Below are 23,769 nucleotides of genomic sequence, written 5' to 3'. Positions count from 1 at the left end.
ATAGAGCTCTGTTGCGCACCTGTAGTTCATTGGCTATATACCAGGAGCCCGCATAACATCTGCAATAGGGGACAGGCTTGTTCCTGGTACCACAGCATGCGCTACGGCAAGCAATGCTGAGATGAACTTAACGCCCCTGCTCTAGTGACTTCTGGTTTCAGGAATCTCCCACTGTTTAAGCATTAAGTGGGGATATTGATTTGACATATAACATTTTCTATGCCTAATCTATACATGAAAGTGTAAATCACGGGAATGATCGCTGTCACCGTATAACACTGAGTATACAGTAGGTGGAACGTGACTACAGAATCCTAAACGTAACGTGTGTTGCTACGGTATAAGTGCTTACATCATCGGCATGTCCTGTAGAGAACTACTTGGTCCTCACTGGAACTAGTTGATGAAACGGATGCTAGTAACAGGCAATAAGCTTTCAGGACACTGGTAGATTTGTTACTGAGTGTTGTTTCTATACATAGGGATGGATGAACTGTTCACATATTGGGGGTTATTCAGGCCCGATTGCGCGGCTGCAAATTCACAGGCCGGGTGATTATCGATGGACTGACCATGCATTTGGATCTTGCACGCATGTGTGAGAAGTTTTTAGTGTGTGTCTGTGTTGATATATGTCGTCATGGGCACCGTATAACTGTAGCACGTCCCCTGGCATGGCTCACTTCAGTCGCCATGCTTAAGGTGCGGTGTCTCACTGCGCTTGGTACACTTATATTCTAATAGGGGCTACACACATGCCGATATTAAGGAATTTTGTAAGTGACTTTGCTTAGTTTGGCAAAGTCGCTTAGAACATGCCCCTACATTGGTGTGTGTGTGAAGGGGCTATAGCGACAGCAATGCGCAATCCTATCGCTGGCAGAGTTTGATGGACAGTGTCCATCAATCTCGCTGGTCGCCAGTGTTCTCTACAGGTTGCTCTACACACATCACTATGGCTCTTATTCAGATCTGATCGCAGTATAAATTTGTTTGGAAAATGGGCAACACCATGTGCACTGCTGGTGGGGCAGATGTAACATGTGCAGAGAGAGTTACATTTGGGTGAGGTGTGTTGAAACTGAAATCTGAATTGCAGTGTAAAAATAAAGCAGTTAATATTTATCCTGCACAGAAACAAAATAACTCACACAAATCCAACTCTCTCTGCACATGTTACATCTGCCCCACCTGCAGTGCACATGGTTTTGCCCATTTTGAGAACAAATTTGAACTGCGATCAGATCTGAATAAGGCCTATGTGTTTAGGGCCTATTACTCTATGCCCACTTGGATAGTAAAGTATGAACCAAGTTGATGTAAAAAAACCACATGAAAAACTTGTTTCAACCTTTTGTGTGTTGACCATATACATGTCGACATTAAGCTTCTGTCGACCTTCTCTCACCGTCAACTTAGGGCATGTCTACCATTTTTAGGTGCCGACCTATACACCGTCCTAAGGGTATCACCAAACCCAAACAGAGATTAAATAACGCTAAATGTTAAAAGGACAAAATACACAAATAAGTATAGACAATGGATTAATGCGGCCAGTGCTTCCTCTGAAGGGACACAACAAGCACCAACACATTGGCCACACAAATCCATCGTCCACATTGCATTTAATATTGTATACATACAGATGGAGCCCCCCCCCCCCCCCCCAGCCAGCCTTCTCTGGAGAGCCATGGTGAGCCTAGGCCTATTGTTCTCAGCAGCAACACAATACATAGAGCAGTACAGTAGGGAATTAGTAGAGTAATCCTATTACTCAGTCCTATAAAAGGGCTAGATGAGGACGGCTCTATCTGTAATTAGCGCCTTTATTTGTGTCTTGTCCTATTAACCGTTTTTGCTATTTTCTGTAAAATGTAATACAGAATGATATGTGTACTTTATCTCCCACTATTTTACTTCTCTACAGACTTTAATAAATACCCTTCTTACTGTTTATTAAAGTATTAAAAAAATATTATTTCAGTGGGATTTAATCTTAAAAAACAATTTAAAAATCAAATGCTCTAGTCACCAAAGTCTAGTCACCAGAGTCTAGTCACCAGAGTCTAGTCACCAGAGTCTAGTCACCAGAGTCTAGTCACCAGAGTCTAGTCACCAGAGTCTAGTCACCAGAGCATTTGATTTTTAAATGGCTTTTTTAATATTTAAAATAAATCCACTAGAGTCTAGTGGCTGTTTTTTTAGTCTGAAGGCCCATACACTCTACCCAATGCCCCCAGCCACCAATATTGGCGTAGTCAGGGACCTAGTCATGGACAATCAGCTATAAAGCCCTTTCTGAGCGATCTTGTGAACAGTATCACCTAGTGCAGCGGTTCTCAAACTGTGGGCCCTAACTCCAAAGTGGCTCCCGACCTTCTCAGCATGGGGTTGCGATTCCATGTTGCTGACCATCAGGCTGATGACTTTGCTAATCTCAGTCAATGACTCAAGGAGTCCGATAAGTCTGTTGAATTGTGTGTTATTGTAGACTCCTCCCATCACTCTGTGCCTCCACAATGCTGCCATGTATGTGCTGTCTGCTGACTACACGTGTGATGTGATTGGGTTATGGTATATTAGACTCCTCCCATCACTCTGTGCCTCCACAATGCTGCCATGTATGTGCTGTCTGCTGACTACACGTGTGATGTGATTGGGTTATGGTATATTAGACTCCTCCCATCACTCTGTGCCTCCACAATGCTGCCATGTATGTGCTGTCTGCTGACTACACATGTGATGTGATGGGTTATGGTATATCAGACTCCTCCCATCACTCTGTGCCCCCACAATGCTGCCATGTATGTGCTGTCTGCTGACTACACATGTGATGTGATGGGTTATGGTATATCAGTCTCCTCCCATCACTCTGTGCCCCCACAATGCTGCCATGTATGTGCTGTCTGCTGACTACACATGTGATGTGATGGGTTATGGTATATCAGACTCCTCCCATCACTCTGTGCCTCCACAATGCTGCCATGTATGTGCTGTCTGCTGCCTACACATGTGATGTGATGGGTTATGGTATATTAGACTCCTCCCATCACTCTGTACCTCCACAATGCTGCCATGTATGTGCTGCCTGCTGACTACACATGTGATGTGATGGGTTATGGTATATCAGACTCCTCCCATCACTCTGTGCCTCCACAATGCTGCCATGTATGTGCTGTCTGCTGACTACACATGTGATGTGATGGGTTATGGTATATCAGACTCCTCCCATCACTCTGTGCCTCCACAATGCTGCCATGTATGTGCTGTCTGCTGCCTACACATGTGATGTGATGGGTTATGGTATATCAGACTCCTCCCATCACTCTGTGCTCCCACAATGCTGCTATGTAGGTGCTGTCTACTGACTACACATGTGATGTGATGGGTTATGGTATATCAGACTCTCCCCATCACTCTGTGCCTCCACAATGCTGCCATGTATGTGCTGTCTGCTGACTACACATGTGATGTGATGGGTTATGGTATATCAGACTCCTCCCATCACTCTGTGCCTCCACAATGCTGCCATGTATGTGCTGTCTGCTGACTACACATGTGATGTGATGACCTTCTGCAGTAACTTGCTGGGGTCCTGTCATTATTTTTATTATCTGATGGGGTCCCAGAACAAAATAGTTTGAGGACCCCTGGCCTAGAGTATAGGGGGCTTTAGTGTAATCACATGGACTGTACATTGAACAGGTACAGTATGTTAATTTATCATTTTAGAGATTATTTACACTTACAATGTTTAACGTATGTAGCATGTGTTTTGTTCATATATATAATATACATATACAATTGTTTGTATTGCAGCAACAGCTACAGGCTTATGTTGCCTGGGTAAACTCCCAACTGAAAAAGAAGGATGGAGTTACCCCAGTACAAGACCTGCGCTTGGACCTTCGAGATGGTGTGGTGCTATGTCACCTGATAGAGATAGTAGGTAAGTACACAGTAATACCAGTGGGTACAGGGCTGGTGGCCCCTCCCCTCTTTCCCACCTAAAACCATAGGAAGCAGTGAGGGTGGGGAGGTCACATTATCATGACCACCGCCTACATTTGACATCAGCATCGTGTTGCCCATGGAGTATGTCACATGTTATGCGTTGGCTTGGTGGGTATATAAGGTGTGTAATAGGCCATCTGCACACATATCACCCATTGCTATCATCGGTAAAAGGGGCAATGTATCTGAATAGCAAAAGGGGATTATTATCGGCTTTCAGGCCAAGGGAAGCAGCGTTTCTGAAACAGCGCAGTTGCGGTGAAGGTGTATCATGACTGGACAAATGGCATCATTGCAAATAACCGTCTTGGAAATTGCGGAGCACCACGTGCTTTTGATGGGAGAAGAGAACATTGACTTCAAAGTTGCGTTAGGTCCGACCAACACGCTACAGTGGAGCAGCCCAACGTCAAAATAAACCCGGTGGCTACCAGATGTGTGTCTACAGCCGCCGTTCAAACAACCCTGTTGTATATGGGGCTCTGAAGCAAATGGATGGGCACTGCACCTATGTTACCAAAGGTTCATTGGCATAAATAGGATTCATTGAAATTCAGTATCTGAATTGGACATTCGCTGATTGGAGCGGAGTTGCCTTCTCCGATGAGTCGTTTTCTGCTTCATTGAACAAATGGGCGTTGGTGTGTCAGGTGTGAAACATTGGAGAACAAACAACCATTGCTGGAACAACACAAGCTGGCGTTACTGTCTCTGGAATGTGTTCATGGCATTCTCTGGGCCCACGCATCCATGCGGAAGACGTTCTCGACTGATTTGGTTATAAAACCATCCTTGCAGACGAATTGTCTTTCCTGGGACAGTAAGATCTCCCAGCAATCAATGCGACATGTCACATGGCTAGAAATGGCCCACAGTGGTTGGACGAGCTTCGTAGCTTACCAAGTCAATGTGAATGACCCCCAAACTCCACTTTTTAATTCATAATCACCTATTATTTTGTATGTGTAATACTTCCGCAGCTGGACTACAAGTTCCACTTTTGCTAGGACTGCATTAGTATTGGGCTGCTGACAATGCTGCTGGCTTCCCGTTCAGCTGCTACAATTGTTATTCTGCTTCCTTAAGAACTAGGTGTTCCCCGTACCTCATGCTGGGTACACAGAGCGATATTGGCAGTTTGAATGGCGGATACAGTATATCTTCAGCTGGTCGGTGTATACAAACAAAGGGGAACCTTTACTAAGATGAGAATTCTATTTCCGATGGGATGTTGCAACAGACAACCAATCTGATACATCTATTTTAACCTTCTAGAAGGTGCTAAATAAGAATTAGATTCTAATTGGTTGACCATAGCAACACCCATTGTGAACTAGAACTCCCATCTAAGTAAATTTCCACCAAAATGTCTGTGAACGATGTCATTCACAGACATATTGCATCCTCTCCACAACGCAGCTGGTGGACAGTATATCTGCACATATGTTGGTTCATCTGACTGTGAGTACGGGCAATCAACTGACTGACCATATTCCCACTGCAGCCTGCAGGGATTGGCTAATTTGAATAACCACCCTGCTGGATGGCAGGACTGACATACGAAGTGGCCGATCGTTCTATGGGTCTGATGGTGCATCTCTGCGCATGCGTATCGGCGAATATACGCATTTGCAGGGCCGCCGTGCGAACATCTTCTGCGACTATCACAGTCGCTGAGGCGTTCACATAGAGGGGGCGGACAGGGGGCTGGCACATGGGGACGCCCAACGTTTCCTGGCGTGCCCACAAAAATGGTGGGTGCAACCATAAAAATGCTGGGTGACGTCAGTGTCTGCCTCGGCCATGACTGACTTTTATTTACAAACGGGTAAAAAGAATCAGTCAATAGACGGCTAAATAAATTTAGCGTGTACGCCCACATGCGAATGGATGTGTACGCGAACACATCCATTTGCATGCCGGTCCGGACCATCACGTGGTGGTGGGGGGCGGTCGTTTACTCACCCGTAAGCTGCTTTAGATTTTAATTTTTTTTGCTGCATAATATAATGAAGATTTATAAATAAATGACAATGCCCCCTCATTCCCCAGTGAGTGTGCCATATTTATCTAACTCACTGAATATAACATTGTCGCTGAGAGTTCTTTTTATGGACCTGACATTGTTGTGCTGTAATGTTTGGGTTACTTTTTGTAACAGAATGTTTTTGTTCTATTACCGCTATTGAAGAAGCGCTTGTCACATGAAGGATTTCTTACATAAGTACAATGTGTTATATCCAGCACATGTCATACACATGGTCAAGGTCTTATTGCTGATTGCATTACATCTCATCACTGTCTTACTGATATTTTTTCTCTCCGGAAGCTGGCGAGAAGCTGAATGGAGTTCACATAGAGCCGAGCTGCCCCCAGGAAATGAAGGACAATGTGGATAAGGTTATGCAGTTCGTGGCATCTAAAAAGATCCGCATGCATCAAACATCAGCCAAAGGTGAGGGGTAATGTGCAGGGGCTACAGAACATTAACATCCAATGTAAGCAGACAAATAAGATAGATGGTTACTGTAAACTGCTCTTATTACAGTACAAATCCGAGTGTAGTCTCCACTACAGTTCATCTCCAAACCAGCTGAAAGCAACCGTCATAAGAATACAATTATACATGGCCGTCGGGGGGGATTTGATGACTGTATAGGAGAAGCACTGCCCTAGAGCATGCATGAGTGCTAGTGGCTGATTGGTCATCATGGGGGGGGAGGGTGGCCAATCCCAGGATTGGCGGGATACCAGGACTTGGCCCTAAAATTGCCAGCATTTAGGGGCTGGGGCCGTTTTTTTTTTTTTTAATAAGGGGAGACCAAACCCGGGATTGAGCATTTTTCAATCCCAGGATTGTAAAAAAAATTCCCAGGGGATTGGCATCCCTAGTTATAATTCAGTAAAACTGTGCTGTTCGCTTTGAATAATTTCATCGTTTTTTTCTGCCTATTATATTTTGACAAAAATATCCGTACTCCCAGTCTCAACACTTATGATTGTCTGCGTGATTCAAAAACATTTAGCCTAAGAAATTTCATTATTATTGTCCGAGACGTGGGTGATTTCCTTTTTGTTGCATCCGTAGAACGTGGGTGATGTCCTTTTTGTTACATTAGTAGAACCGTTCTTTGCTTTGGTTAAGTGTTCCTAATGCTGATAACTATAATGGAAGAGCAACACATTTTTGTAAAACAAAATACCAATTCTAAAATACCTGAATTATCAAAAGAAATTATATAAACCAGGTCTTTGCAACTTTTTATCATTTTTCTTTTCTGATTTAAATGAAACATTAAATAAAAGATACTGTAGACTTGACAATCACAAGATATTTCCACACCAGACATCTGCTGCATCATATCAGTACCCACACGATGCTGGAAGTTTCCCCATATCTGAGATGCTTCCAGGGGGGAGTTATGTGGGCAGAGTACATCTTGTGGTCCAGTTCTAATTCTGCTGAAACTATAGAGTAATAACTTGGTGGACAGTGGTGTAGCATGAAGCTATAGCACCCGGAGCAAGCTCATGTCACGGCGCCCCCCCCCCCCCCTTCATATTTTTATGTGTGGTGCCCGCGCCCAGGGGCAAACGCAGGAATTATATATATATATATATATATATATATATATATATATATATATATTACAGAGCAATGATCTGTGGTGGGGAAGACGCGGCTCATAATCCTTCCCCAGACAGGGGTCAGGTAAGTATACTCAACTTCCCCCTAAGCAGCCTAACCCTAACCCTCCCCCTGCAAGCTATCCCTCCCTAACAGCTAGTACTTAACCCTAATGCCCCACTGTCTAATCCCTAGCCCCCCTCTTTTAAGTTCCTAAACCTCCTCTCCCCACAGCCTAGATCCAAGATCATATTAGTTTCTAAACATTAAAGGGTCATTGTTTTTTGCATAAGTCACTTTTTAATAATATCAGGTGCACAACATCATTTATTTATACATACCCAACACACAGCATACATAGATACATATACACACACACACACAACAAATACATACATACATACATACACACATACATACATACATAAGACATATACACACATACACAACACACCAGACATACACACAAGACACACAGCATGATGCATACATAACACACATCAAACATACATACACACAACATACATACATACATACACAGCACACATATATGATACACACAGCATACATACATACATAGCTTACAAATAAGTATACACAAACAACATAAACAAAGCACATACCAGTAGATGATGAGGACAGGATGAGATCAGTCTGTGTAGAAGCTGCTCAGTAGCTCTCTCCCTGCTGTGTCACCCGGAAATGAACTCTGCAGAGAGGAGCAGCAGTCAGCTGTTCTCTCGCAGTGTGTATGTGCCGCGGAGGTCTCCCCAGCCTGTCTCCGTCTCTGGGGGGGGGGGGTTAGAGGAAGGAGGGCTTGGGGTGAGTACCCTCTGGGCTCCCCCTTAATCCATGTCTCCACAGCCAGTGTTATAGACACTAGCGCTGGCTTTCATCTCAGCTCAACAAGGGAAGTCAACTAAGCTCAGCCCGGCTACTGCCTGTCACTGCTCCGCATCAGGTGGTTTGCTAAAGGAAGCCACCTGACGCGGAAGCGCTGACAGCCACACAGGCAGTGGCCGGGCTGAGCTTGGATAACTTGACTTCCACTGTGGGTAAGCTGCGATGAAAGCCAGCGCTAGTAGTGTCTAGTATAACACTGACTGGCTGCGCTGGGTTTTAAGGGACATAATGGGGCTTTCTTGTGGCTGCAGGCAGCCACAACATTAATTGAAATCCCCTGTGTGCGCCAATGCGAGGTGCTGCCGCCCGGAGCACAAGCTCCGCCGGCTCCACCTTAGCTACGCCTCTGTTGGTGGAACATCTGTAGTAATGTTATAGAAAATTAATATTTTGTTAACTGGTATCAGTGATTACTGAAGGCTTACGTAGGACTTATGTGCAGAGATTGGCTGATCCTAAAGACTTACATTTGATACTTTTTTTCCACCTGCTTCGCATAAAGATAATACAGGTCGAGTATCCCGTATCCGAGTATCCGTTATCCGAATTATTCCGAAAACCACACATTCCAGAAAGTGAAAAAAAAAATTTTTTTTGCTAAAAACTCACTGGGGACATTTGTAACAGCATCACTGGGGACATGATATGTAACTGGCACTATATATGTGCAAGACAATGATTGCTTGGCATTCAAATTCAGTGCTGAGATAGTACACACATTTTGTTTCACGTTTTGAAACCTTGTTTTTTGAACAATTAAAATATATTTGTGTGTATTTTATGTGGTAATAAAATATATTTGTGTGTATATTATGTGTTTATACAGCATACATGCAAGATACTTCAAAATACATCATTGAAATATTAAAATATTCCGAAATACGGAATAATCCGTTATCCAAAATTCTCCTGGTCCCGAGCATTTTGGATACGGGATACTCAACCTGTACAGATGTGTTCTCATACACCTAGTCTCAATACACCATGCAGCACAAGAGCCTGACGCAAGTGAACCATGCCCAGCGTCTTATGATGTTAGCAAATTCACACCGCACACCGCCAGAAGGAAGGAGCCGGGGCCGGCCAGTTGAAGCTGAGCTCATTGCTAGCTCAGCAGAGCGGCGTTGCCCGGCGCCAAGGAGGGGGAGACGATGGCAATCCTGGAAATTTTTACCAGGAATGCCAGTGTTACCACTGAAGAATAGCCCGGAAAATGTCCGGGATTGCCAGTGAAGGGGTTAATGAATAGTTGTGTCAACAAGTCTTTAATATAACATTATTTCAGGGTTATTTGTCTCTAGGTCAGGACTGAACACATATGAAACCTTTGTTACTGTTCTTTACATATTTGACTGTCCGCTTTTCGGTAAATGTATTATCGTCGTGGTTTTATGTGTGATACACTTGTAGATGGTGATTGGTTCCTTTTTGTATTATTACAGATATAGTTGATGGGAACCTTAAATCCATAATGAGACTGATACTTACCCTGGCAGCTCACTTTAAGCCGGTCTCTGGGCGATCGGCCAATCACAGTGCTATAGGCATGGCAGGGAAGAGCCAGTCCTTCCATACTGACAATCACAGACCTCACTCCACCGCAGCAATGGCGCAAGGTGCAGCCGCCGCTCTTGCAGACGTCCGCCAAGACGTGTCTCGCTCAGGACGGGAAGTTTTCCGCTATAGGCAGAGGTAAATCACTACACCCTTGTGTTTTGCAGTTTTTATCTGTCTGTAAGTATTAATAACAAGAGTTTAGGTAGATGCGCACCTTTTTATATGTAATACCGGTTTTCTAGAATATGTACGTATATACATTTTAGACGGATGTTGGTCGTTTTCACTTGTCTTCTGGAGAGAATTCAGACCTTCCCAACCAGGACAAGACCCAAAACAAATTAGTATTACAGGGGCAGGCGTATTAAGCCTGGAGGAGAGACAACCTGGAGATCAAGTGAAACGAGATAAAGCACCAGCCAATCAGCTCCCAACGGTCATGTTCAAGCACAGTTCATTGGCTGGTGCTTTATCTCCTTTCACTTTATTTCCAGTTTATCTCTTCTCTAGGCTTAATACATCTGCCTCAAAATGTTTTCCAGTATTAACCCTTAGAGTGCCAACATCTCTGTGACAGATGTGCAAAATATCCACTAAAAATTCCAGCGTCGCTCACATTTGTTATATAAATCCAAATAAAAAATGTTGGGTAAAAAGATGATATTTCCTATATAAGGTAAACATTGCAGGGCCTTATGATGAATATAAATGTTTGCTTGGCAATTTTTACACATATTTTGACAAATTCACTTGGCGCTCACGTCACTTGGGTAACGCGTTCTGTAATAAATTAAACTAAAATATGAGATTATCTAACTACATGAATTTACACCATAAATTGAAATAAATCTTTAAATTGCTCTAAAACTTACATTATAAGATAGTTGTTTAAGGCATTAATTCAGGTTCATAGACTGATTGTAGTAGTACTTGGGCCACTCTAAATAAATGTGTTCGCTATTTACTAGTAATACAGCCATGTAGTCATCACCCCCCCCCATTCTAGGTTTCACTCTTACTTTGTCTTTTACTCGTAAATCAGTACAGATGGTGTAATGGTTAGTACTACTGCCTCACAGCACTGAGGTCATGGGTTCCATTCCCACCATGGCCCTAACTGTGCAGAGTTTGTATATTCTCCCCGTGTTTGCGTGGGTTTACTCCGGGTACTCCGGTTTCCTCCCACAATCCAAAAAATATACTGGTAGGTTAATTGGCTCTCAACAAATTAACCCTAAGATGTCTGTGTGTGTGTGTACATGTGGTAGGGAATATATATTGTAAGCTCCACTGGGGCAGGGACCGTTGTGGATGTTCAAATATTCTCTGTACAGCGCTGTGGAATATGTGTGCGCTATATAAGAATCTGTTAGTAAATAAATACCTGATGGGTGCACTGCTCCCTGCTCCTGGGACATGTCACTTATTTTGCTATGACTATATATTACAGTAAATGTTTCTTATAGCCCTGTGGTGTAAATCAACTAAGATGGGAGTTCTATGGGCAACCAATCAGATACTGTCTATTATCTTCTAGAAGGTGCTACATAAATACGAAGTAGATTCTGATTGGTTGCTTCTATCTTCAATAGAACTCCCATCGTATTAAATACCCCCTGAGTGTCACAATGAGTGGGGTTGCAGTTCCATATACGTGAAACAGAATTCATCCCATTTGCAAGAACATTGCTCAGCACATAACATACTGTGCTTATTATATGGGGATAACCAGAGTAACACTAGTGTGGCACTGTACAACTGAATCCTAGTAAATGGTGGTTTCTGAATCGGGAGGCCCATTTGTATAATCTCAGCATTTGAGATTGAAAAATAATCTCGATTCGGGGATTCAGGGGACCCTGGGATTGAATTGCAAGTAATAGGAGGCAGTGGGTGTGAGGAGCAGAGAGAACAGTATAGGGAGCAGTAATGATTGGTATAGTGAGTGGGGGGCAGTGAGGATAGGGTGGAGTATAGGGCGTCCCTGCTGCTGCCACTTTCCTGGTTGGCTAGCGGTCTGCAAGCTCTGATTGGCTGTCGGCCAGTGCTACATTTGAAATGCTGCCGAGAGGCTCCAATACCAGGTTTCAAATCTTATTTCTAAGTTTCTGCAGAGACAAACACAGGCTATAGCAGACCATGGGTGACATTCTATGGAATGAGAGTTGTGTTTTTTGGCGAATTTTACTCCAAAAAACTACTAATTCGCATTTTTCCGTGAAATCGCATATTTAATCTGATGCGAAAAGGTCCCTAAATCGCATATTTTTTGCGATAAGTCATGCGTACTGAAAGTGCGGTAAAAATTCGCACTTTTATCGCATCCAGATGTTTTCCAATAGAAAAGTATACAATTCGCTTATTTAATGGAATGGGATTTCGCAAATCGCACTTTTAAGGTGTCTAATAATCGCCATTTTTTCAGACCAGGTTCTGATATGCGAGTTGGCCAGAACCCTGCACAGATCATTGAGATCTGTGCAGGGTTCTGCGGTAAAAAATGTGTTTTTTTTTAGAAAACAATTGCGTGGGGTCCCCCCTCCTGAGCATAGCCAGCCCCGGGCTCATTGAGCCGGACCTGGTTCCAAAAATACGGGGGACAAAAAGTGTAGGGGTCCCCCGTATTTCTGAAACCAGCCCTGGACTCTTGGACTGGTCCTGGTTCCAAAAATACGGGGGACAAAAAATCTGCGGGTCCTCCGTATTTTGAAACCAGCACCGGGCTCCAACAGCCCGCAGTGTAATGCCACAGCCGGGGGACACTTTTTACATAAGGTCCCCCGGCCGTACCATGAGCACCGTGGCTGGTCAGCCTTGGACGAGGTACTTGGAGGAGTGGGGACCCCCCCAATAAAGGGGTGTCCGTCCCCCCCCCCCAAGGCTTCACCCGTCCAGGGCTGAAGCCCGGGGCTGTCACCGGCGTCCCTGGCCAGTGGACGCCGGCCTGATGGTGTAAAATCTTTCAATCCTATCATTGCTTTATACAGGAGAACTACAAGTCCCAGCAGACCTCCCCCCGCAGGCTGAAACTTGGAGAACCACAAGTCCCAGCATGCGGGGCATTAATGGGCCCGCTGGGACTTGTAGTCCACCTGTAAAAAGAATGTTAAAAGAAAACACACACACAGAAAAGTAAAACTTTATTACACACACCTCACTTTTACAACCACATACTCACCGATCCAGGATCCAGCGCTGGTCTCCCATCTGCAGCAGAGCCGGCTACCCCCGCACTGACAGCGGGGACAACCGGCTGTCTCCGATGCAGCTAACAGCTTCTGTCGCGTTGTCCCAGCGCGACACAGGCTGAGAGCGTGATTGGGTGAGCTATGCGTCTCCATGGAGACGCATAAGCCGAAGACGCTCTCAGCCTCTGTTGCGCTGGGACAACGCAACAGAAGCTGTTAGCTGCATCGGAGAAAGCCGGTTGTCCCCGCTGTCAGTGCGGGGGTAGCCGGCTCTGCTGCAGATGGGAGACCAGCGCTGGATCCTGAATCGGTGAGTATATTGTTGTAAAAGTGAGGTGTGTGGATGTGTATGTAATAAAGTTTTACTTTTCTGTGTGTGTGTTTTCTTTTAACATTCTTTTTTCAGGTGGACTACAAGTCCCAGCGGGCCCATTAATGCCCCGCATGCTGGGACTTGTGGTTCTCCAAGTCCCAGCCTGCGTGGGAGGTCTGCTGGGACTTGTAGTTCTCCTGTATAAAGCAATGTTAGGATTGAAAGATTTTACACCATCAGGCCGGCGTCTACTGGCCAGGGACGCCGGTGACAGCCCCGGGCTTCAGCCCTGGACGGGTGAAGCCTTGGGGGGGGGACCCCTTTATTGGGGGGTCCCCACTCCTCCAGGTACCCCGTCCAAGGCTGACCAGCCACGGTGCTCATGGTACGGCCGGGGGACCTTATGTAAAAAGTGTCCCCCGGCTGTGGCATGACACTGCGGGCTGTTGGAGTCCGGGGCTGGTTTCAAAATACGGGGGACCCCCAGATTTTTTGTCCCCCATATTTTTGGAACCAGGACCGGTCCAAGAGTCCGGGGCTGGTTTCAGAAATACGGGGGACCCCTACACTTTTTGTCCCCCGTATTTTTGGAACCAGGTCCGGCTCAATGAGCCCGGGGCTGGTTATGCTCAGGAGGGGGGACCCCACGCAATTTTTTTTTATACAAACCCAAAATCGCACATAAGCTCAAATTCGCACATTTTCATGGCTAAAAATCGCACATTTTCATGCCGAAAATTCGCCCATTATCGCACTCAATCGCACTTTTTAGCCTCTAATGTGCATCCCATTAAATATGCGAATTATGACTAAAAAATGCGATTTCTGAAAGTGCGAAGAGCGGCGATGTGGAGTGCGAAAAATATATGCGCTTTTCTCTCAGCCCATAGAATGTCACCCCATATGTCTAATATAGCATAGGAACCAGTGATGATTTCACCAGCACTTAGCTCTGTTGGAAATGTGTATTGGAATAGGTGACAGTGGCAATATAACAAAAAATAAAATAAAAATAAAAACAAACAGAAAATGACACAGATACAAGGGGCGATGGGTGACTGGCCTCGTTCTAATTACACTACGATTGCTCCAGTAGAGCAGGTCTCCTTATCCACTTCTTGTGTGTGTTTCCATTAGCAACTGGCATCCAGCCTCTCATCATGTGCGCGGCTTTCTGCTGTCTGACTGCGATGACATTTATTCTCTGCGAGATGCTAAGCAGCCGAGAGATTTATGGCATTATTCATAGACTGGGTGTAGATTTTGTTTTCTATCTTGGCGAGGTGCACAAGTTATTACTCCTGTGATATAATTACATTTCTCATCAGTAAGAGAGAGCGTGACACCGCTACATAGAGGCAGCAGTCTCTAAACATGATATGTTTCCTGTGCGGTGGCTGGCAAGGTGCATTAGAGGGCAACAGCTCCCCAGGACCCTCTTATGGTAACAGATGAGGACTGGCAGTAAGAGAAGAGTATTTATCTCAATGCTGCAAGTGTGGGTCAGCAGTACACAGGCATAAAGGGTAATTACCAATATTGGTCATAGGTGCAGATTTGTACTACAGCAGAGCAACAATGTAGCTATTTGCCATAATTATATTGTACAATGACGGCAATAAACCATATTTCCTAGTGCTTCTACAGGTGGGTATGGCAGATTTCTCTGTGAACAACGTCATTCAGAGAAATATTAGGTTGGCTGTGCAGCACAGCCAAAGCCAGAGATTTTTATACATCTGCTTGTGTGTATGTGAGACCCCCAACTTACCCGTTATGCAGCAAAAGGAACCGGCAACAATGACATCACCCTGAAAGGGTAAATTGAAATGCCTGTGTATTTGTGATATCTGGACATACATATCAAGCAGCTGATTGGTTAGCATGCAGAGCTTATGAACTTATTCGGTTGGAAGTGTGTTGCTAAGGTGTGTGCTAATCGCAGCTGACGATTGGTTGCTACTGATTACTTGCACCCTTAATCACTGTTAGCAAAAGTTCCTTATGCAGTACCACATTGGTTCTCAGCCTTTATTCCAGATGGCAGGGAGGGGGAGATGCAGTGGTAGGGGCCCATGCTGAGGGCGCGCGCATCGGATCGCAATCGTACTGAAAACCGGTACGATTCTGCACTTTTTACATCCAATTGGTCGAAATCGGGGGAATTGAGACAATTGTTCTGGTTTGTACCCAGCATTATTGTTCTTTATCAAACACAGGCGATTGGCTGTTGGGTTATCACCTTCGCTACTTTATTATTTACCAGGCTTAATACATCTGTCCCAATATTACACATGTTTTAGGGGGTGCAAGCTTCTACTTGCCCTTTATGTGAATATGCCAGCACATCCAATACCACATAAACATTGTAGCGGCAGAACCATGTGACTACAACTTACAGTATTACTGCATTAAGAAATAGTGACCTCACCATGGGCCTTATTCTAGTTCACTCTTTCTGACAAAATCCTTCTTAGATGGACAAAACCATGTGCACTGCAGGTGGGGCAGATGTTGTGCAGAGAGAATTAGATTTGGGTGGGGTTTTACTTCAAAGTGAGATCTATATTGCAGTGTAAAAATAAAGCAGCCAGTATTTACCCTGCACAGAAACAAAATAACTCAGTGTTGCCGACCCTCCCGGAATTAACGGGAGTCTCCTGAAAATCGGGTCCCCCTCCCGGCCCCCCGGAAGGGTGGGCAACCCTCCCGGAATCAGGGGGTCCCCCACTGAGCCCCCCGATCGCGGCATTTAAATGGCGCAATCCGCGGGTCTCAGAGGAGGTGGGCGGAGCTAAAACGACACATTCGTGTCATTTTAGCCCCGCCCCTCCATGGAGATCAGTGAGTTCGGCTATTTCCATAATGGGGGCGGGGCTTAATGACGTCACAGTCAAGCTCCACCCTTCCGAACGGGTAATGAAAGTCTCCTCTCCGGGCTTCTCCCGGAGAGGAGCATTTACCTGAAATAACTCACCCAAATATAATTCTCTCTGCACATTTTACAGCTGCCCCCCTGCAGTGCACATGGTTTTGTCCATCTAAGAAGAATTTTGTTAGAAAGAGTGAACTAGAATAAGGACCCATGGCACAATAGACAGAGAGCAGAAAACATATTATTATGTAAATGAACACATGGCTCAGATAAGGATTATTAAGCAGACACTATTATTGATTTGCAGAATTTAAAGTACAGGTGCCCAATCTCCACCATTACAGTCCAGGTTTAAGGATATCCATGCTTGAGCACTGGTGACTTGATTCCTCACTAAATTTAATGTATCTATCTAAAGCTTGTATATTCTTAATACCTGGACTGTATGTGTGGAATTTGGGAAACTGATCTAGAGCTAAGTAATTTATCACTAATACTACTTTCAGACCACAAATGCCGTGTCGCACACGGGATTAGGACACGGCTCCCATCCCCAGAGCAACACAGCATTGCAGTCTGAAAGTTCCGACACCGACACGGCATATTGCTGAGTCGGTGACGTCACATGGGGCGTAGCTGGGCGGCGGCGCGTCATCGGGGGCTCGGGAGGAGGCAGTACTTGGAGCTGACAGTGCTGCCTCCTCCATACTGTGAACGGGACCCAGGCACCCGTTCACACTGCACTTGACACGGGTCATAGCCGTGTTCAACCCTGGTCAATACCAGGGTTGAACACCCGTGTTGCTCGACCCGTGGTGGCCTTTTCAGACCGCACCTTGACCCGTGTTGGGGCTGCAATAACCCGGGTCTAGAGTGCGGTCTGAAAGCAGTATTAAGTAGAATAAACTATAATCATGTTCGCAGTCATTGGAAGAGTGTATGGTTGGGAGGTACAGTAGTGTAGGTGTTAATGAGGTTGGAGGTGTATGGGGACGAGGTGTGCGTGCCTTTATAGGTCATTGTGAAGAGTTGGAACTTGAGTCTGTAGGAGGCAGGGAGATAGGCCCTTATTCTGGTTCACTCACAAAGGCAAATTCCTTCTCAAATGGACAAAACCATGTGCACTGCAGGTGGGGCAGATGTAACTTGTGCAGAAAGATGTAGATTTGGGTGAGGTTTTACTTCAAAGTGAGACCTATATTGCAGTGTAAAAATAAAGCAGTCAGTATTTTCCCTGCACAGAAACAAATTAATCCACCCAAATCTAAATCTTTCTGCACATGTTACATCTGCCCCCCTGCAGTGCACATGGTTTTGTCCATTTGAGAAGGAATTTGCCTTTTGCGATTGAGCCAGAATAAGGGTCATGGTGTAGCTATTGACAGAGAGGGACAGCTGAGGTAAACCGGAATATACGGCAGGTAGCAGTGTGCAGGATGGATGGAAAAGGGGCTTTGTGGGGCTTGGGATGGCCAGAGAGAAGGAGGATGAACTAGACGAGGCAAGGAATATGAATGAGGAGTGAATGAGCTTTTTGGTTGCTTGGTGTAAAAGGGACATACTGAGTTTCCGGAAGGGCTCGGACATTTATGATGAAATGTCTAAAAGACAACTGGATACACGAGACAAGACTTGCTGTCCCGTTGAATCGGCATAAAGTGCATCATCTCTGGGTTTCCTCACGTGTTAATCTCCATCGGTATGCCTTTTATTGTGTCATTGTAGCCCCTGAGACTTTGAGGAAAGGTTCACCTCTGAGTCTTGGAGTATGGGGTAATCCCCTCTAATTGAATCGACAGAGTTTACCCTAATTGGATTCGCTTCTACTTAGCTGTGAACAACTGTTATCTGATTGGTTGTGTAGGTTCCAAACCATCAAATAAGCCCCCTTTTTTTATCTTATTACAGGGGCTGAAATAACTGAAATATATATTCTGTGTAGCATGTGCTTGTGTTGATTACATAATACTGTATGCTATTGCCTAGAATCTGCAGATTATGTCCATGAGTAACTAATGGGATATTGTGCTGGGTTTCTGCTCAGGAACAGCAGTGTGGATGAAGAGATTGGAAACCCATACTGGAGTGTGCGGGCGATGGTGAAGCAGTATGAAGGTCAAGGCAGCCGCTCTCCGTCTGAGTCATCCGGGTAGGCTGCTGTTTTCCTACAATGCTAGATTTCATATATGTGGAACAGGGAGTGTTTGATTGCATAAACAAAGTTACAAACATACTGTTATCGCAGCAAAGAGACACACATCACATTGTACTAGTCATTTGCCTTGTGATACATAGACATAACCATCTCATTGGAGTTTTTAGAAGTTTGTGGAATATTGTGCTCTTAACCTCTGCGGTTCCACTCCGATGCATTACACATGCAGTGTTAGTCACAGAACTAAGGGCCTTATTCTAGTTCACTCTTATGGTGCCCATACACTAGTAAGATTTATCTTCAGATCTGGCTGGTTGGAACAAAAACATGGTTATGGATGAGTGACAGTTTGTCAGTTTTCCAGCATTTCCAAGCAAATGGTCAACTGTCATTTGCTCTCATCCATAACCATGTTTTTGTTCCAACCAGACAGATCTGCAGATAAATCTGCGTGTGTATGGCCACCTTTAGAGACAAATTCCGGTACTTATGTAATATCTCGGCTCCCGTTTTTCTTATGAGACCGCGTCCCCTGACTGGGCTCGCTGCGCTCGCCACACTATATAAAATCAACTCCATGCGTAGTTGGATAGTAGGGGTATGAAAAAATGGGGCGCATTTAACATGGGAGCCCAGATGGTACTTGTGTATTATAGCGGCGCCCCCGATTTCCATCGCGCGATGTTTTAATCGCGTCGCATCGTATGCCATGCACCCGATGGCATGTGATGCGGATACCTGTGAAGCCCGCAAGGGGACTCCGATACCTGTGAAGGTATCCGCGTCCGCTTGCCACGCTTCGGGCTCGGTGGCTCGCTGCGCTCGCCACACTTTCTATTCTCAACTCCACGCCGACGTGGATAGTGGGGGGATGAAAAGGTCGGAGGATGCGAGAACTACCCAAATTCCTTCTTAGATGGACAAAACCATGTGCACTGCAGAGGGCAGATGTAAAATGTGCAGAGAGAATTAGATTTGGGTGAGTTATTTTGTTTCTGTGCAGGGAAAATACTGACTGCTTTATTTTTACACTGCAAAATAGATCTGACTTTGAAGTAAAACCTTACCCAAATCTAATTCTCTATGCACAAGTAACATCTGCCCCACCTAGTGTGCACATGGTTTTGTCCATCTAAGAAGGAATTTGTCAGAAAGAGTGAACTAGAATAAGGCCCTAACTTTTTTTTTTTTTTTTTTTTTTTTATATGGCGCCACCAATGGTGGAATTCAATTGAGATCAAGTGATTTAAAGCCCACCACAGTGAAGGTTATTCCTATTCAATTAATGAGTCCCAGTGATTCTATAGAAATCTTTGGGATCACCGGGAACAAAAAACACAGGGATTTGCTCTGGCACTCTGAATTACCCCCCAAGGACTTAGAAAGCAGATTTCTAGTTTGCTTACAGTGGAGTAGATTTATTAAGCTCAGTGAAGTGATAAAGTGTCTGGTCTTTATCGATGGCCAATCAGCTCCTACCTGTCATTTTTCAAATCAAGCCTGTAACTTCACAGTAAGGAGCTGATTGGCCGGTGATAAAAACCAGACCCTTTATCACTTCACCAAGCTTAATAAATCTGCCCCTCAGTATGTAATTACCATTGGATGCTCCAGAGTTTGGGCTGCAGCACAAATCACAATTCAAATAAGGGAGCAACACCAAAGAAATGGTTTTGTGTCAGCGCCTGCTGCTTTAATAATTCTCAACACGGCTCTCTTAAAAAATATATATATAAATTTAATTATAGCAAAAAATTATTTTTGATGAATTATTACATACAATTATACATATAAATTACAATACATAAAAACAAAAATTATAAAAAATGAATAAAATGTTGTACTGTGAATCACTTGGCCATAAAATAGCTTTTTGAATTTTTTGTGAATTTTTGTGGATAATTCACACAGTCCCGCACTGGGGATAAAACAATTGCTGTGATTTTATATTACCATCCCTTGGCGCTTGTTGTGGTTGCCAAATCCGTTCGTTTGTGACGACAAATTGGGGTTCAGTTTGCCTTATAATTTCAAAGGCTCAAGGGTCCTGGATCGACTGTCTTCCTTTCCTTTTTTCCTTGGATAATTAGGGAAACTTGATAACCCAGAAGTGCGAATGTCCAAGATGAATTTTTTTGGAAGGTGGACGTCTCAGGATAAAATAAGAACCAGGTCACTTAACAGATGGGGATGGAACCAGCAAATTGTGGGGGTCGCTCAACGCGTTTCTCCGGAACCTCCGGCTTCCTCAGGAGCAAGTGTATTTGTGGGACTATCTGTCCTGGGTTTATATACCCACAGTACTCATTAGCTTAATTGATCCACATGTGCATTCACAGAAAACAATGAACTAATATAATCAGAACCGTGTATAACTTTATATATAAAAAAACCTTTAAATGACAGGAGACAGATGCTGACTTTAATAAATGAATATTACCAAGAGTAATCAATATAAGGCATTTATTCTCTGCCTGAGCAACACCAACTGAGGGAGCAACACCAACTGCCATTCCAAGCTGACTCACTGACAGTTGTTGTGGCTCCCCCATTTGAATTCTTAACTGTGTAACCCCTCACCCCAAGGAGGCAGCAGCATGGAGAACTACGTCTATGTTGTTTGCTGCTTAGCAAGCCTTGAAACGACGCCCGGCCGAATGAATTCTGGGCGGGCGATGACTTCACTTGACATCAGCCAACCGCCCTGAGCAGGCATCAGCCCAGTGTGATCATGTGGACGCCCATAAACACTAGATATTCCCCCGATCCGCCCCCCCCCCCCCGCCCGCCTCCTCTGGAGCGAACGGCTTGGGAAGTGTGAAACTTGCCCAAGCCGTTCGCTACCTTGGTCTTCACATGCGCAAATACACGCATGCGCAGACCCCCCACCATCGGAACAAGGCTGAATACGGCCCCTTCCGAGTGGTAAAGTATCAGTCCCAAAATGTGTTTTCTTACTCAGAATGAACCCTCCCTTGCAAGCACCTGAATGCTATCACTTATACCCCTTCACACAGAAAATGTCCAGGTGAGGCGGTTCCACCCCTGGAATTTAATTAAGTACACGGCTCCTTTTTATGTGTGAAAGGGTCGATCCGGATCTTAAACTCCAGGTCTCTGACCCTGCAAAAGACCAGGGTCAGGGACCCAGAGTTTTAGATCCGGATCGACCCTTTCACACAGGAGGAAACCCCGTGTAATAGAACAAATCTCAGAGTCTAAATTTAAGACCTGGAGATTTGCTCTCCTGCATGAAAGGGATCTGACAGCGGCGGTTGAACAACCCGGCGGCATTTCAAAAGCCGGGCATTTGCCGCTAATTACCGGGTTATTCGCCCTCCGCTGTCTGAAAGTGGTATAAACTAATTGAGCATCTGCCAGTATATATAGACTACATAAAAAGTCTAAATAGATGGTAATACAGCAGGAAATGCACAACAATTAAAGACAAATCAAATACATTACAGTAATATATCCCAGCATAAATAGGGCTGTGTACATAGCATTCCATTACATACTTGCCTACTTTTGAAAACTAGTTTCAGGGAGATTTTAGTTGGTAGCAGAATTTTGCACAGCGCCCGATTGAGGGGGCGTGTCATGCTCCTCCCAAAGGGCTTGTCTAGTTCCATATATGGAGAGATTGTGAAAAGAGATTGGGAACGTGGCTCCTAGCAGCGTGGGTGTGTACTGCTACATCTGAGAGGAATCTTTGAAAATGACTTATATACAAATGTAGATGAGCCCCAAAGCAGTTAGTAAGAGATACTATACTTGGTAACATGCTGGGAAATGGTGCTGATGATTCAATGTAAATGTATCTATCTCTCATTCTCTTTTTTCACCAAAAATTTAACAGTGTAATGTGGGCTAGGTGACATGAGGGAGATTGCTAGACTAATGAGGGAGAGAGGGAGATTGTTGCTGTTTCAGGGAGTCTCCTGCAGAATGCAGGAGGGGAGGTAACTATGGTGTAACAGTGTAACGTGGGCTAGGTGACATGAGGGAGATTGCTAGACTAATGATGGAGAGAGGGAGATTGCTGCTATGTCAGGGACTGGAGTCTCCTGCAGAATGCAGGAGGGGAGGTAACTATGATGTAGCAGTGTATTGTGAGCTAGGTGACATGAGGGAGATAGCTAGACTAATGAGGGAGAGAGGGAGATTGCTGCTGTTTCAGGGAGTCTCCTGCAGAATGCAGGAGGGGAGGCAACTATGTTCCATTATCCTACAAACCGATAATAAGCAGAGTCATTAGGAGAGGCCCTGACTGTGGCTTTGCTGTCTGTATTCACCATTATTCTGCATACACATCATTTCCAGTACACAATTGAATCTATGTCTTTTCCAATCTGCATCTTATTGTGCGCGGTGATATGTTATTTAGGGGTGGAGGGAAATACAGTCAGGACGAGATCAGACAGATTGTGCTTTCCCAACATTTTACAAATCAATCTACAATTTAAGCCTCAAAATGTGCAATTGTTCCATTATGTAAGGTGGATGGTTCATGGAGAATGTTCATTCTAAGATATGAGCCTGATTCAGACCTGATTGCTCATCTGTGGTTAGCTGCGCCAATCTGTGAGTGAATTGCGAATACTTTGCAACCTGGTATTCCGTCGCTCATCCCTACGCAATTCACTCACCATCAAATGATTTCCCAGTCTGTGCAAATGTAAGTAACTGAGACCCTTCTACAACTCTGTGACTGAGACAGGCTGACCGATGCCGGCGCTGACATCACAGACCCTAAATGTCCATTTACTACCCCCAAGTGCCAACTTATTGTCCATCAAATTGTGAGAGGATTTTGATTAGATATTTTGGCACTTGTGTAGTTTCATGGCGCCGTGCGTCTGAGTCTCCTTGCGGGGCTCGCTTCGCTCGCCCACACTGCGGGCTCGGTGGCTCGCTACGCTCGCTATTTAAAATCAACTCAATGCCAACATAGTTAGTGGGGGTATGAACTGTCCATGTTGGCATGGAGTTAAGTTACTTTATTTTACATAGTTTGTGGCGAGCGTAGAACCCGGAAGTAGCACGGCGCCATGCTGGCGCCGTGAAACTACACAAGTACCGCTATTTTTGCTATTTTTATAATCAGACAGATTAAGCATTCGCACATCAACAATC

At 44.7% G+C, this 23,769-nt stretch overlaps 1 protein-coding gene across 3 annotated transcripts in view; it reads left to right on the top strand.

Moving 5' to 3' along the window:
• Nucleotides 1-23,769, top strand: part of DIXDC1 (DIX domain containing 1) — a 125,460-nt gene that overhangs the window by 41,060 nt on the left and 60,631 nt on the right. For all 3 annotated transcript variants that reach the window (XM_083163213.1, XM_083163212.1, XM_083163214.1), the window contains exons 2-5: nucleotides 3,820-3,949; nucleotides 6,344-6,469; nucleotides 9,988-10,237; nucleotides 18,523-18,627. In XM_083163213.1, coding sequence (XP_083019339.1) covers nucleotides 3,820-3,949; nucleotides 6,344-6,469; nucleotides 9,988-10,237; nucleotides 18,523-18,627 — 611 coding nt within the window. The remainder of the gene's footprint in view (nucleotides 1-3,819; nucleotides 3,950-6,343; nucleotides 6,470-9,987; nucleotides 10,238-18,522; nucleotides 18,628-23,769) is intronic.

Source organism: Crinia signifera, chromosome 19 (genome assembly GCF_055691185.1).
Source record: "Crinia signifera chromosome 19, ASM5569118v1, whole genome shotgun sequence".
Lineage (NCBI taxonomy): Eukaryota > Metazoa > Chordata > Amphibia > Anura > Myobatrachidae > Crinia > Crinia signifera.
Note: the sequence above shows the minus strand (reverse complement) of the source record. Positions and strands in the feature narration are given on the sequence as shown.